General features: G+C 62.4%; 2 protein-coding genes across 4 annotated transcripts in view; both read left to right on the top strand.

The window, feature by feature from the left end:
- HSPG2 (heparan sulfate proteoglycan 2) overlaps positions 1–13,280 on the top strand; it is a 44,543-nt gene extending 31,263 nt beyond the window's left edge. For both annotated transcript variants that reach the window (XM_077190286.1, XM_054647833.2), the window contains 27 exons: positions 307–488; positions 1,250–1,442; positions 1,540–1,719; positions 3,168–3,428; positions 3,684–3,882; positions 3,962–4,059; positions 4,541–4,807; positions 4,882–4,994; positions 5,077–5,224; positions 5,384–5,500; positions 5,758–5,842; positions 5,927–6,071; positions 6,140–6,239; positions 6,324–6,433; positions 6,506–6,614; positions 6,695–6,793; positions 7,397–7,618; positions 8,266–8,498; positions 8,963–9,065; positions 9,883–10,017; positions 10,687–10,740; positions 10,833–10,908; positions 11,050–11,128; positions 11,224–11,294; positions 11,410–11,493; positions 11,744–11,847; positions 12,836–13,280. In XM_077190286.1, the coding sequence (XP_077046401.1) occupies positions 307–488; positions 1,250–1,442; positions 1,540–1,719; positions 3,168–3,428; positions 3,684–3,882; positions 3,962–4,059; positions 4,541–4,807; positions 4,882–4,994; positions 5,077–5,224; positions 5,384–5,500; positions 5,758–5,842; positions 5,927–6,071; positions 6,140–6,239; positions 6,324–6,433; positions 6,506–6,614; positions 6,695–6,793; positions 7,397–7,618; positions 8,266–8,498; positions 8,963–9,065; positions 9,883–10,017; positions 10,687–10,740; positions 10,833–10,908; positions 11,050–11,128; positions 11,224–11,294; positions 11,410–11,493; positions 11,744–11,847; positions 12,836–12,999 (3,731 nt within the window). In that variant the 3' untranslated portion in view covers positions 13,000–13,280. The remainder of the gene's footprint in view (positions 1–306; positions 489–1,249; positions 1,443–1,539; positions 1,720–3,167; positions 3,429–3,683; positions 3,883–3,961; positions 4,060–4,540; positions 4,808–4,881; positions 4,995–5,076; positions 5,225–5,383; positions 5,501–5,757; positions 5,843–5,926; positions 6,072–6,139; positions 6,240–6,323; positions 6,434–6,505; positions 6,615–6,694; positions 6,794–7,396; positions 7,619–8,265; positions 8,499–8,962; positions 9,066–9,882; positions 10,018–10,686; positions 10,741–10,832; positions 10,909–11,049; positions 11,129–11,223; positions 11,295–11,409; positions 11,494–11,743; positions 11,848–12,835) is intronic.
- Positions 13,281–14,043: 763 nt separating this feature from the next.
- Positions 14,044–14,810, top strand: part of USP48 (ubiquitin specific peptidase 48) — a 31,939-nt gene continuing 31,172 nt past the window's right edge. The window contains exon 1 of one of the 2 annotated variants that reach the window (XM_054648007.2): positions 14,044–14,283. In XM_054648007.2, the coding sequence (XP_054503982.2) occupies positions 14,150–14,283 (134 nt within the window). In that variant the 5' untranslated portion in view covers positions 14,044–14,149. The remainder of the gene's footprint in view (positions 14,284–14,810) is intronic. The other variant, XM_054648008.2, reaches the window with a different exon arrangement.

Raw genomic sequence — 14,810 nt, 5'->3', positions numbered from 1 at the left:
TGATGGTGTCCTTATCCCCATCTCCTTTCCATGCTTCAGGTGCCCCTGGAGTGGTGGTGCCCATGTCCCCATGCTGGTGTCCTTCTAGGGGCCCCAGGAGTTGTGATGTCCCCATCCCCATGCAGATGTCCTCCATGGGCTTTGGAAACTCCTGAGATGTTGCGTCCCCATCCCCACACTCGTGCTCATTTCCTCCCATTCTCCCAGTGCTCCCAGGGTGATGGGTGCCCCTATGGCCAGGCACCTTCCAGCTGCCCTTCATGGTGGTGTCCCAATCCCCACCCCAATGCCCTCCTCCTTCTCCAGGCGCCCCCACGGTGTCAGTGATGCCACCAGGCCCTGTGACAGTGAAGGAGGGCAAATCCCTGAGCCTGGAGTGCCTGGGCCGGGGCGAGCCGCGGCCGCTGGTGCGCTGGAGCCGGCTGGGCTCCCGGCAGAAGGTGGAGCACCAGACGCTGCTGCACATGGACAGCCAGGCCATCCTCCAGGTGAGGGGGCACCCAGGGGCACCATGGGGCACTGTCTTGGTTTGGAAAGACAGGAGTCTGCTAAGGAAGGCAGGAGCCTCCCCTGAAATGGAGAATGTAAACCCTCCCCACCCCTCTGAATTGCTATAAATTTTAAATTAAGGGGGCTCTCAGGCAAAAATATGGGAGCAGGAAATAACAGTTCTTTAATAGGGAAAGGAAAAAAAATAAAAGGATAAAATAAACAATGCAGTGCACTAGAACAACACTGACAGAGTCAGAACACAACCTGACACCCTGTGGGTCAGGCTGTTGGTGGCAGTCCCATTGCAGTTGTGGCTGCAGCCCTCCTGCAGTGTCAGGGCTGGTTCTGTTGGAGCAAGAGGGTCCTGTAGAGAAGGATGGATTCTTCCTCTGAAGACCCAGTGGGAGAAGAGGCAGCTGCTGTTCCGCTGGGGAATCCCGTGGAGAAGCCGTGCTGGTGTCTCAAAAACCTCTGGATTCTATCTGGGTAGCAATGCTTGGCTCCTCCCTCTGGGCTCACATCTCCCAATGGGATGCTGTAGTTCTTATCAGCCATGCAGTGACATTCAATAGCTGTTATCAGCAGTGTCCCCTCCCAGGGAGGTGTGAATGTGGTCACTCAAAGAGAGAGATAAGGCAAACTGCCCACTTGACAAAGATAATCTGCCATACAGATGGGAATAGAACACATCTTGCATTGCAATCTTCAACAAGCACCCAGGAGTGCCTGGTGCTCATCCCTACCCTGTCGCCCCCAGCTCTCACCGGCCAAGCCGGAGCACGCTGGGACCTACGTGTGCACGGCGCACAGTGCCCTGGGCTCGGCGCAGGCACGGGTGGATGTCAGCGTGGAGTCAGCACAGCGGCACCCCGGGGCCCCCGAGGTCACCGCACCATCCGCCGTCACCGTGGTGGCCGGGGACACCGCCACGCTGCACTGCACGGCCAGAGGTATGGGGAGCCTGGAGGGAGATGTATGGACATCCCTGGGGAAGGGATGTTCTGAGCGGAACCTGGCACCACGGTGATGGGCACGGTGTGGCCATAGGTGACCCAGTGCCCCGGATCGAGTGGTCGAAGCTGCGGGCACCCCTGCCCTGGCAGCACCGCGTGGTGAACGGCAGCCTGGTCATCCCTCGTGCCGCACAGCAGGACTCGGGCCAGTACATCTGCAATGCCAGCAGCCCCCTTGGCTCCACTGAAGCCTTTGTCACCCTCGATGTGGAGAGTAAGAAGGGGACAGCCGGGGGTTGGGGTGCTCCTGGGCTCCTGCTGCCACCTCTGCTGTGGCCATCACCCGTCCTTCCTCCACCTGTGGCCATCTCCATCACCACCTCCACCCTTACATCCAGCCCTTCCTCGTGGGACCATCCTGCTCCATTGCAGCACTCATCCTCCTCCTCTCGAGCTCCTCTCAAGCTCCGTCACCAACCCTTCCCATGGGTGTGTCCACCTGCTTGTCCTATCCCTGTGCATGTCCCTCTCCACTTCTGCTCTCTCATCCATCCATCTATCCATTCATCATGGATCCATCCATGGCTCATCCCAGCTCAAACCCATCTCTATCTCTGTTCATATCTCTCCTTCCATCTTTTCCTCATGGATCCATCCATCTCATTCATCCCAGCATACACCCATCTCTCTATCTCCTTACTCTAACATCCTGTTCTTCCTTGTGGATTCACCCATCCCTCATCCATCATAGCTCACGTCCATCTCTCCATCTCCCCTCACACCCTCCATCCATCCCTTCCTGGTGGACTCATCCATTGCTCACCCCCTCCAGCTGACATTCCTCTCTCTGTTTCCTCTCACACCCCTCCATGCATCTCATCCTTGTGCATCCACCCATCTTTTGTTCATTTTAGCACGTGCCATCTCTCCATCTCCTCTCACACCCTTCCGTCCATCCCTTCCTAGTGCATCATCCATCTCATCCATCCCAGCACATGCCCAACTCACCATCTGCTCTCAAATTCTGCCAGTCACTGATCCATCCACCCACATACCTACCTCTTCCTTGTGGATTCATCCATCACTCAACCATCTCAGCTCACATCCATCTCCTAATTTTTCTATCCATCTCTTCTTTGTGCATCCATCCATGTGATCCATCCCAGCATACGCTCGTTTCTCAATCTCCCCTCAAATTTCTCCATCCACACCTTCCTGGTACATTCATCCATCATTCAATCCTTCCAGCTCACATCCAGCTCTACATTTCCTGACTCCTGCATCCATCTTTTCTTTGTGCATCATCCATCTCATCCATCCCAGCAAACACCCAACTTGCCATCTCCTCTCAAACTCTCCATCCATCATCCATCCATCCATGCATGCATCCATCCATGCATGCATCCATCCATCCATCCATCCATCCATCCATCCATCCATCCATCCATCTATCCATCCATCCATCCATCCATCCATCCATCCATCCATCCATCCATCCCTTCCTTCCTTCCTGGTGGATTCATCCATCACTCCTGCCCATCCCACCCATCCATGTCTCCATCTCCTCTCACTCCTCTATCCACCCGTTCCTCATGGATCCATCTCTCATCCACCCCAACACACGCCCATCTCCATCACCCCCTACACCCCTCACCACCACCCTCCTTGCCCCGCTGACCCATTCCTGCCCCCACCATGGCTGACAGCTCCCCCATCCCGCAGCACCTCCGTATGCCACCATCCTCCCGGAGGACGCGGCGGTGCGGGCAGGTGACGCGGTGCAGGTGCAGTGCCTGGCGCACGGCACGCCCCCGCTGCACTACACCTGGGACAAGGTGAACGGCAGCCTCTCTGCACGTGTGGCCCACCGTGCCGGCCTCCTCCGCCTGAGCCCCGCCGCCCCCGCCGACGCCGGCACCTACCGCTGCCTCGTCACCAACCGCGTCGGCACCGCCGAGGCCTTCGCCCGCCTGGCTGTTCATGGTGAGCCCATCCCCGCACCGGCTGGTGCTCATGTTGGGTGCTGGCAGTGCTGCCAGGTGCCCTTGGAGCTCTGCATCCTGCCTGGGTGATCCCGGTGATGGGAACCACTGGGGCTCCACATCCCCCTGGGAGCTGCCGTTGGGTCTGCATCCCACCCCAGTTATCCTGGTGTTGCTGGGTACCACCAGGGCTCTGCACCCCATAGGGATGATGCAAGTGCTGCTGGGTACCACTGGGGCTCTGCATCCCTTCCAGGTGATGCTGGTGAAGGTGGGGACATCCATGCTGGTGGTCCTTTGGTGGTGCGAGTGACACCAGGGAGCCTCGTCAAGGGGGTGGGTGGCACTGCCGAATTTGCCTGCTCTGTCTCCGGGGACCCCCGTGCCCATGTGGAGTGGCTGAAGGAAGGTGGGGAGCTGCCCCCCACCCACAGTGTGCGGGACGGGGTGCTGAGGTAAGGAGCACAGAACAGGGAGGTGGGACCCCCTCGCTGGTCCCTCGTGGGGTCCCTCACCCTGGCTGTGTCCCCGCAGGATGCCGGAGCTGGCGCCGGGGGCGCAGGGCGTGTACGTGTGCCGGGCCAGTGGCCCGGGCGGGCAGGCAGAGGACAGGGCCACCCTCACTGTCCAGGGTAGGAGCATCACCCCGGCACCAGGGGACACATCCACCCCCTGATCTGCCCCCCACCACCAAGGGCACCCCAGGACTCCCATGCCCCCCCACCAAGGGACACCCCAGCACCTTCCATTTCCCTACACACACAGCCACCCTGATGGCCCCCAATGCCCAGGGTGACCTGAAATCTCTCCTCAAGCCTACAGGCACCCCAATACCCCCACCCTTCCCCATGTCTGTGGACACCGTGACACAATCAGTCTCTCTCCACACCCATGGACACTCCAGTGCCCCTTACCTCTTCCCACACCCATGACCACCCTGGTACTCCCCATGTCTCACATGCTCACAAGGACTCCCAACACCTCTGACCTCTCCCCATTCCCACAGCCACCCCAATTGTCCCACATCCCCTCAGGAACCCCATTTCTCCCTCTCTCCCACTCCACTGCCTCCCTGTGCCAGGGGTTCACCCCAAATCCCCACTGTCCCCCAAGCTCTCCCCAGGGCCCTGATCAACATCCGGACCGCGGTGCAGACGGTGCTGGCAGGGACAACAGTGGAGCTGGAGTGCCTGGGCTTGGGGGAGCCCCGTCCCCACGTCACCTGGAGCAAGGTGGGGGGCCGCATCCGCCCCGGGGTGCTGGTCCGTGCTGGCACCCTCACCATCGAGCAAGTGGAGCGGGCGGACGCGGGGCAGTACCGCTGCACTGCCACCAACGCCGTGGGCACCGTCCAGTCCCACGTCATCCTCCACGTGCAAGGTGAGCATGGGGACGCAGAGGTGGGGACACACAGCGTGTCCCTGCAGGTTGGTGACACCTCCGTGCGTCCCCAGCCGCTCCTCAAATCGCCGGGCAGCCGGAGGTGAAGGAGGTGTCCCTTGGATCAGCAGCTGTTTTGCCGTGCTTGGCATCTGGCTTCCCAGTGCCGGAGATCACCTGGAGCAAGGTACGGTGGAGGGGTGGAGGGTGGGCGTGGCAGGGGTTGTGGGGGCTGTTTGTGGGTGCTGACCCCCTCTGCTGTGCCACAGCTGGACGGGGAGCTGCCAGCAGGTGCCAGGGTGCAGGGGAACGTGCTGACACTGCCAGCCGTGCGCCCCGAGGACGCCGGTGTCTACACCTGCGTGGCTGCCAACCACCGCGGCCAGCAGACAGCCTACTACGTGCTGAAGGTCCAAGGTGAGGACAGACAGAGGGATGGACGGATGGATGGATGGATGATGGATGGTTGGACGGATGGATGGATGATGGATGGATGGATGGATGGATGGATGGATGGATGGATGGATGGGGGCAGGGGTGATGTGCCCCACCCTTCCTTACCCTCCCATCCTGCAGAGCACGTGGTCCCCTATTTCGGGCAGTCGCCCCGCTCCTTCCTTCCCCTGCCCACCATCAAGGACGCCTACAAGAGGTTTGAGATCCTCATCACCTTCCGACCTGATGCTGCTGATGGTGAGCCTGTGTGCCCCAAATGTCCCCTGTGTCCTCCTTCATTTCCCCTCCATTATTTGCCCCTCCCTTCCCTGCCTTCATCCTCCCCTCCTTTCATGCTCCACTTGCCCTCCTTTATCTCCCATTCTCCATTCATCTGAGAGCCTCCAGTTTATGGGGGATTTCTCCTCCATTCTGGGAGGATTTTGGGGTCCCCTAGGATGTGCCTCCCATCTCAGGATGGGGACTGTCCCATCTGATCCCCTGCCACCCTTCAGGGCTTCTCCTGTACAATGGGCAGCGGAAAAACAGCGGTGCCGACTTCATCTCCTTCGGGTTGGTGGGTGGACGCCCCGAATTTAGGTGAGACCTATGAGAGGGTGTACGGGAGAGGTGGGAGATGGGTGCCAGCACACACCCACACCCCTTGTACCCTCATAAAACCAGGTTTGATGCTGGCTCGGGCATGGCCACCATCCGCCACCCCACGGCGCTGCGGCTGGGCGAGTACCACACAGTGCGGCTGCTGCGCAACCTCACCTGGGGCTCGCTGGGCCTGGACGGGCACCCCGCTGTCAACGGCACCTCCCAGGTACCACTTTGGGGTGTGGGGTGGGGGTCAGGGTGCTGGAGCTGGTGCCCACCCTTGTGTGCCTGCAGGGGAAGTTCCAAGGGCTGGATCTGAACGAGGAGCTGTACCTGGGCGGGTACCCCGACATCGGCGCTGTGGCAAAGACAGGGCTCAGCCAGGGTTTCATGGGTGAGTGAGGGGTTCTGGGGGGCACCGGGGTGAGGGGGTGCTGGGCATCATGTGACAGTTCTGCCCATCTCCACCACCCCACAGGCTGCGTGCGCCAGCTCCGCATCCAAGGGGAAGAGGTGGCCTTTGGGGACATGGACCTGCAGGCACACGGTGTCACCAATTGCCCCACCTGCCAGGAGCGGCCGTGCCAGGTGAGGATGGAGGGGAGGAGGTGATGCCCACCCATCCCTGCCCATGCTGACACCGTGTCACCCCTCACCCAGAACGGCGGCGTGTGCCAGGACGACGAGAGTGGCACCTACGTCTGCCGATGTCCCCACGGCTTCACTGGCAGCAACTGCGAGTACTCACAGGCTTTGCACTGTCACCCGGGTAGGTGACACCGCTCCCTCCATGGGGACGTCATCCCAGGGTCCCTTCAGGATGGGTGCTCATGGCTTCTCACCCCACAGAGGCGTGTGGGCCTGATGCCACCTGCGTCAACAGGCCAGACGGGCAGGGCTACACCTGCCGCTGCCACCTGGGCAAGACTGGGGAGAGGTGCACGGAGGGTGAGCCACACAGGGACACAGCTGGCACCATCCTGGGACATGGGGACTGGGGGGAGACCACCCAGGGAAATGGGGACATGGCTGGGACCACCATGGTGAAGTGGGTGTGGGATTGGGGACCATTCCAGGGAGATGGGGACATGGCTGGGACCACCCTGGTGACATGGGGATGGGGTTGGGGTTGGTACCACCTTGGGGACACTGGCAAGAGGTAAGGACCAGCCAGGAAAATGGGCACCGTGGGGATGGAGGCTGGGGTCCCATCCTGGGGATGTAGGTTGGGTCTCACCATGGGGTTGGACATTGGGTCCCACTGTGAGGTTGAAGGTTGGGGATAGAGGCTGGGGATGGATGATGGGGTTCCATCATGGGGATGAAGGCTGGGGACGGATGGATGGATGGATGGATGGATGGATGGATGGATGGATGGATGGATGGATGGATGGAATCCATGGATGGATGGATGGATGGATGGATGGAGGGACGGATGTTGTCCCGCCCTGGGGATGAAGGCTGTGGATGGGTGCTGCTCTGAAGATGGAGCTGGCGGTCCCCCCCTGAGGATGGTGAGGTCCTGTGCTGGGCACTGACTGGGATGTGCAGGTGAGGTGGTGAACGTGCCGTCGTTCGATGAGGAGGGAGCCTTCGTCTCGTACCCGCCCCTCACCAACGTGCACCATGAGCTGCGGCTGGAGGTTGAGTTCCTGCCCCTGGCACCCGACGGGCTCCTGCTCTTCAGTGCTGGCAAAGCCGCCCCTGTCGAGGACTACGTGGCCTTGGCCATGATCGGTGGCCACCTCGAGTTCCGCTATGAGTTGGGCTCAGGTGGGTGGCACAGGGCAGGGGGCACTGGGGACAGGTGGCACCGGGGACTGTGGGAGTGAGGGGGTGATATGACGGTGTTCACAGGGGTCTTAGAATGAGGGAAGAGATGAGGATCTGACTCCATGTTTCAGAAGGCTTGATTTATTATTTTATTAAAGCTATGCTAAAAGAATAGAAGAAAGGATTTCATCAGAAGGCCAGCTAAGAATAGAAAAAGAAAGAATGAATAACAAAGGCTTATGTCTCGGACAGAGTCTGAGCCAGCTGACTGTGATTGGCCATTAATTAGAAACAACCACATGAGATCAATCCCAGATGCACCTGTTGCATTCCACAGCAGCAGATAACCATTGGTTACATTTTGTTCCTGAGGCCTCTCAGCTTCTCAGGAGAAAAAAATCCTAAGGAAAGGATTTTTCATAAAATGTGTCTGTGACAGGGTGACACAGCATTACCAGGGTTCACTGGCATGAAAGAGGTCCCTGAACCACAGTGGGGTCCCCTGGCACCATTGGGGTCCGCAAATGTCACCGGGGCCCTTGGGAGTCATTCTGGACCCTAAGCATCACCCAGGGCACATCTCAGGTCTGTGAGCATCCCTGGTCATCCCCCAGCACCCCCCATAACACTACCCCCTGTCCCCACAGGCCCGGCCGTGCTGCGGAGCGCAGAGCCGGTGGCCCTGGGCCAGTGGCACTGGGTGACAGCTGAACGGGTTCACAAGGACGGGACACTGGTGGTGGATGATGCTGCCCCGGTGAAACGCTCCTCGCCCGGCAAGAGCCAGGGCCTCAACCTGCGCAGCCCCCTGTACCTGGGGGGCACCGAGCCCCCCCTGCGCCCCCCCACCAACGCCTCCTTCCGCGGCTGCATCGGAGAGGTGAGACCCCCCTTGTGTCCCTCGGAGGGCAGGTGACCCCCTCAGGTGGGGAGGGGATTGCCCCATGCTGGGGACATGATCCCCTTGGTGGGGAGGGAGGTGACCCCCACTGATGTCCCCTTGCTGGGGGGATGACCCCTCTTGGTGTCCCATGGGGAAGATGACGCCGTTGGCAGCGTCCCCTTGTTCAGGAGGTGACCCCATTGTTGGAGAGGTGACTTCCCTTCACATCCCCTTGTTGGAGTTCCCTAACCGGGTTGGTGACGCCTCTCCTTGGTGTCCCCTTGGTTGGAAGTGACCCCCGTGGCTGGGGGACGGTGCCATTGGTGCCCCCTTTTTGATGTCCCCTGATTGGAGAGGTGCCCCTCACTGGCGTCCCCTCGGCCCCGTTGTTGTGCCAGTCGGGCAGTGCCCCCGGCGGCAGGGCGGTGACAGTGACAGTGACAGTGGCGGTGTCCCCGCAGGTGTCCGTCAGCGGGAAGCGCCTGGAGCTGCGGGAGCGGTTCCTGCGCAGCCGGGGAGTGCGGCCCTGCGGCCACCGCGCCCCGTGCCGGCCGGGGAGCCGCGGTGAGAGCGGGCACGGGCTGGGCTGGGGGCGTTTGCACCAGGGTGTGCAGTGCGTGTGTACACTGCATGTGCAGTGTGTGTGTGTGTGTGTACACTGCATGTGCATTACTCTGTGTGTGTGTGTGTGTGTGTGTGTGTGTGTGTGTGTGTGTGTGTACACTGCATGTGCATTACTCTGTGTGTGTGTGTGTACACTGCATGTGCATTACTCTCTGTGTGTGTGTGTGTGTGTGTGTGTGTGTGTGTACACTGCATGTGCATTACTGCATATGTATGCTCTGTGTGCCTTACTGCTTGCATGTGCCTGTGTGCTGCACGTGTGTGTGTGTGCATTACTGCATGTGTGTGCTGCACATGTGTATGTATGTGTGCAGTGAGTGTGTGCAGTGTGTGTGCATTACTGCGTGTGTGTATGCGTGTGTACAGTGTGTGTGCATTACTGCATGTGTGCATGCGCGTATGTGCTGCGTGTGCATTTGTACGTGTGCACTGCACCTGTGTGTGCATGTGCACCTGTGTGTGCACAGTGTGTGCATTTTGTGTGTGTGTGTGGGTGTGCACACGCAGTTCACACCTGCTCACTGCACACACCTGTGCATTTGCACACGGACAGTTCACGCCTGTTCACTGCACACACCTGTGCTGTGCACACTCAGTTCACACCTGCTCACTGCACACACCTGTGCTCTGTGTACACACGTGAAGTTCACACCTGCTCACTGCACACACCTGTGGCTGGCGTGCCCCATGGGCCGTGCCCGTGCATGCTGTGCACACTGACCTGTCACCTGCAGTGACCGTGTCCTGTTGTCCCCAGGCCCACGCTGCGAGGATGAGGAGGAGGAGGAGGCCGAAGGCTGTCACCCCTCCCGGCCCTGCCTGCACGGTGGCTCCTGTGTCCATGGCTCCTGCCGCTGCCCCCCTGGACACAGCGGGGCCCGCTGCCAGCACCGTGAGGGGACAGCACAGGGACACGGGGGGACACCCTGGGGACACCTGGGGACACAGGGAGGAGCATGCAGGGACACTGCCAGCACAGCGAGGGGGAACACATGGGGGGGCATGGGGAGACACCTGGGGACTCTTGAAGACACAGAGGGACATCTCAGGTCACTGGAGGACATTGGGGGGACAAAGGAAAGACACAGGGACACTCAGGGACACAAGGGACACGCACACTTGGGGGATACTTGGAAATACTGGGGGTGCTTGGAGATGGTTTGGGACACGTGGGGAAACTTGGGAACATGGGGAGACACTTGGGGACATGGAGGAGGTCACTTAGGGACACACATGGGGACACGTGACAACATTTGGAGACAGCTGGGGACATGGGGGGGACACCTGGGGATACCTGGAGACCCTTGGGGATTGACTGGGGACACAGGAACACCTGGGGACATGGCAGGGACACGTGCTTGGGGAACACTTGGGAATACCTGGGAATAAGTGAAGCCACCTGGGGACATGGGGGACACCTGGGGACACTGTTAAGGATATACACTTGGGGGATACTTGGGGATGCCTGGAACCACTGGAGACATGCAGGGACGTGGTGAGGGGACACCTGGGGACACCAAGGGGATTCATGTCCCCCCCTTTACCCCTTTTTCTCCCGCAGGCTCGGCGCTGGCAGAGCTGGAGCAGGACTGGCAGGAGGGCAGCGGGGGTGGCGGTGGGTCCCTGCCCCCATTTCCCCTTTTTTCCCCCCAAAATGCGGGCAGGGCCCCCTCCTCCCATCCCCCCTGACCCCCCATCTTCCCCCAGACGCCCCTGGGCAGTTCAGCGCCGCATTCCAGGACGGGTCCTACCTGGCCCTTCCCGGGCACCTCTTCCCCCGTGGGTGAGTGACACGGGACACCCCGAGTGGGTGCTGCACCCCCTCTCACCATGGCACCCCCCCCGTTTTTGGGGTGCTGCGCTCCCCCCCATGGCACCGCCCCCTTTCTGGGTGCTGCCCCCCATCACGCCCCTCCCCTGGCAGCCCCCCCGAGGCTCCCGAGACCATCGAGCTGGAGCTGCGGACGCGCAGCGCCCAGGGGCTGCTGCTGTGGCACGGCGCGGTGAGACAGGGCACAGGGGGACAGGGGGCATCACCTGTGGGACCCCTCAGGCTGGGGTCCGGGTGCCCCCTGCTCACCCCCCTCTGTGCCCACAGGAGCCCGGCGAGGGTGGCAAAGCCAAAGATTTCCTTGGCCTCGGGCTGAAGGATGGGCACCTGGTGTTCAGGTGAGAGGAGACCGTGGGGTGATGTGTGGCACCGGGGGTCCCCTGAGCCCGCAGGGTGCCCCCCGAGGTGCCCTGCACACTGACACTGTGCACACTGACACCGTGCCCCTCACAGCTACCAGCTGGGCAGCGGCGAGGCCACCATCACCTCTGAAGACCCAGTCAATGACGGCGAGTGGCACCGGGTGACAGTGACAAGGTGGGCGGGGGTCTGGGTGTGGCACAGGGTGGTGCAGGGGGGGCAGGTGCTGATGGTGATAAGGTGGGCAGGGGTCTGGGCGTGGCACAGGGCAGGGCAGGGGGGTGCAGGTGCTGACAGTGACAAGGTGGGCAGGGGTCTGGGCGTGGCAGGGCAGGGGGGGCAGGTGCTGATGGTGATAAGGTGGGCAGGGGTCTGGGCGTGGCACGGGACGGTGCAGGGGGGTGCAGGTGCTGATGGTGCCCCGCAGGGAGGGCCGGCGTGGGCAGCTCCAGGTGGACGGGGAGGAGCCAGTGAGTGGGGAATCACCCGGATCCAACGTCATGGCCAACACCGAGGGCAGCGTCTACGTGGGTACGGAGGGACTGGGGACACGGGGGACACAGGCTGGGACACAGGGTGGGTGTGGGATGGACGTGAGATGGACATGGGGTGGATGTGGGATAGATGGGGTGAGGCGTGGGGTGGGACAGGGGATGGACACAGAATGGGACAGGGGATGGACATGGGGTGGGACATGGGATGGACATGGGGTGGGACAGGGGCTGGACATGGGGTGGGACATGGGATGGATGGGGGTGGGACACAGAAATGGGGTGGGACACAGGATAGACATGGGGTGGGGACAGGGGATGGGCATGGGGTGGGATATGGCATGGATACAGAATGGGACAGGGGATGGAGTGGGACATGGGATGGACATGGGGTGGGACAGAGGCTGGACGTGTGGTGGGACACGGGATGGACATGGGGTGGGACACAGATACAGGGTGGGATATGGGACACAGAATGGGACAGGGGCTGGACATGGGGTGGGGCATGGGATGGACATGGAGTGGGATATGGCATGGATACAGAATGGGACAGGGGATGGACATGGGTGGGACACGGATACGGGTTGGGACATGGGACACAGAATGGGACAGGGGATGGACAGGGGGTGGAACACGGGATGGACATGGGGTGGGACACAGATACAGGGTGGGACAGGGGATGGGCATGGGGTGGGACATGGGAGGGGACACAGAAAGGAGGTGGGACGTGGCGTGGACACAGAATGGGACACAGGATGGATATGGGGTGGGACACAGGATGGGGATGGGATGACACTTGGGATAAGACACCCGGTGGAACATGAGATGGGACACGGGATGGACACGGGGTGGAACAGAGGATGGAAGGCAGGGAGAGGCATGGGATGGACGCAGGATGGGACACCTGGGTGGTGGCACATGGGGTGGGGACACCTGGCGGGACACAAGACAGACGTGGGCAGGTGTCCCGGGCTGGACGGGGGCGGGCCCAGCGGAGCCCCCGCCCAGCGCCTCCCGTGCCCCCGCAGGCGGCGCCCCCGACCCCCGCGCCCTGACCGCCGGCAAGTTCAGCTCCGGCATCTCGGGCTGCGTGCGGGGACTGGCGCTGGAGTCCGCCGGGATCCCCCGACACCCCATCGACCTCCGGCACGGCGCCCTGGGGGGCTCCCCCGTGCCCCCCTGCCCCTCCTAACCCCTCCGAAACAGAGTTTGGGGGGAATTTGGCCAAGTTTATTCTTTTCCAAAAAAAAAACCACCAGGAGGAAACGGTGCTTCGCTGCCCCGGGGTGACTCGGGTGGGGGGGGGCCGGGACCCCCAAAAATGTTTACACCCCCCTTCCACCGGCCCCCCGAAACTGTGCCGGGGCGGCCGGGCCGCCTGGGTGCCCCGGGGGGTGGCGGCGGGGTGGGGGCGCGAGGGACAATCGGGGTGCTGCGGGGACCCCCCCGCGGGGACAGCTATTAAAGGAGAGAAAACCAGTGCGGCTGCCGTGTTTGGGGGGGCTGAGCGGGGCGGGGTGGGGTACGGGAGTGATGGGAGGGGGAGCGTGAGGGGAGCGGGGATGTAGGGGGGCTGCAGGGGCGTGGTGTGAGCGAGATGGTTTGGGATGCAGGAGAGGGGGACAGTGGGAGGATTTAGGGGGTGCAGGGGTGTAGGGGCCCGGGAGGTGATGGTACAGGGAGGATTGTGGTATTGGGGTGCGGTGTGGGGTACGGGATAGGGTTTGGGGGTGTGGGAGCTCTGGGGGTCCGGGCTCTTCTGGTGTGGGGGGCTTGTAGTACAGGGCTGCGGGGGATGACACAGGGATACAGAGGGGTCTGGCGGGGGTACAGGGCTGGGGGGCTCTGGGGACGAGGTGTGGGTGGCGGGGGGGGTGGTGGGACCCAGAGCGGCCCGCGCCACAGGCCCCGCCCACAACACCCGCCCATGGTGGCACAGGCCACGCCCATCTGACCACAAGCCCCGCCCACGCCGCATCAGTCGCGCCCCATCGCAAGCGAGCCCCGCCCCCATCGCGCACAGGCCACACCCCCTCCGGCTGCTCACACAACCCACGCCCCCTGTGGCTCAAGCCCCGCCCCTTGCGGGCACGAACCCGTACCTGGCGCGCCCAAGCCACGCCCCTCTGACGAAGCCCCGCCTCCAGCCCCGCGCGTCGCGGCCCGATACCGTCAGCGCCTCGCGCCGTCACCGCGTCGCGCTCGTGGCGTCAGCGGCCTTGACGGCGGCGGGAGGGGCCGGGCGGGATCGGGACCGGGCCGGGACCGGGGCGAGGAGCGGGACAAGGAGCGGGACAAGGAGCGCGCCGGGCCGGGGCAGCCCCGGGGCGCCGGCGGGAGCGATGGCGCCGCGGCTGCAGCTGGAGAAAGCGGCGTGGCGCTGGACCGAGACGGTGCCGCCCGAGGCGGTGGCGCAGGAGCACATCGAGGCGGCCTATCGCGTCCGGCTGGAGCCCTGCCAGCGCGGCGCCTGCCGGTACCGTGGGGCCGGGCCGGGCACACAACCCTCCGAGCCCCTGCTCCCTCCCGCCATGAGGCGCGGGGCGGTCCCCGGCCCTGCCGAGGTTCCGCGGGGTCGGTGGAGGCTCCCCCGTGTTCCCTTCTGGGGGACTCCATCCCCGGGGCTGGGCCCTCAGCGCCCTGTGTGTCCTTGTGGGGCTCCCCAGGTATAGGGGACTCCCTTGGCTGGGGGGAGCCTCTGTCCCTCTGCTCAGACACAGGGGACGGACCCTCCCCGGGCTGTGGGGAACCCCTCTCCTTCTCTGGCCCCTCTGATGTAGGGGAACTTCCCTGGGGTGGTGGGAGACCCTCTTCCCAACCTGGCTCCCAAGCAGATATAGGGCACCACCCTGGTGTTGTGGGGTGGGTTCTTTAGATATAGGAGAGCCCCCATGGGCTGGTGGGGAGCCCCTGTCCTTGTTTGTCCCAGACCCATTTTTAGGATAACCTTGGGGTTGTAGGGAACCTCTCTTCTTACCTGGCTTCCCAGATGTAAGGAAATAT

Source organism: Agelaius phoeniceus, chromosome 24, assembly GCF_051311805.1.
Source record: "Agelaius phoeniceus isolate bAgePho1 chromosome 24, bAgePho1.hap1, whole genome shotgun sequence".
NCBI classification, from domain to species: domain Eukaryota; kingdom Metazoa; phylum Chordata; class Aves; order Passeriformes; family Icteridae; genus Agelaius; species Agelaius phoeniceus.
Note: the sequence above shows the minus strand (reverse complement) of the source record. Positions and strands in the feature narration are given on the sequence as shown.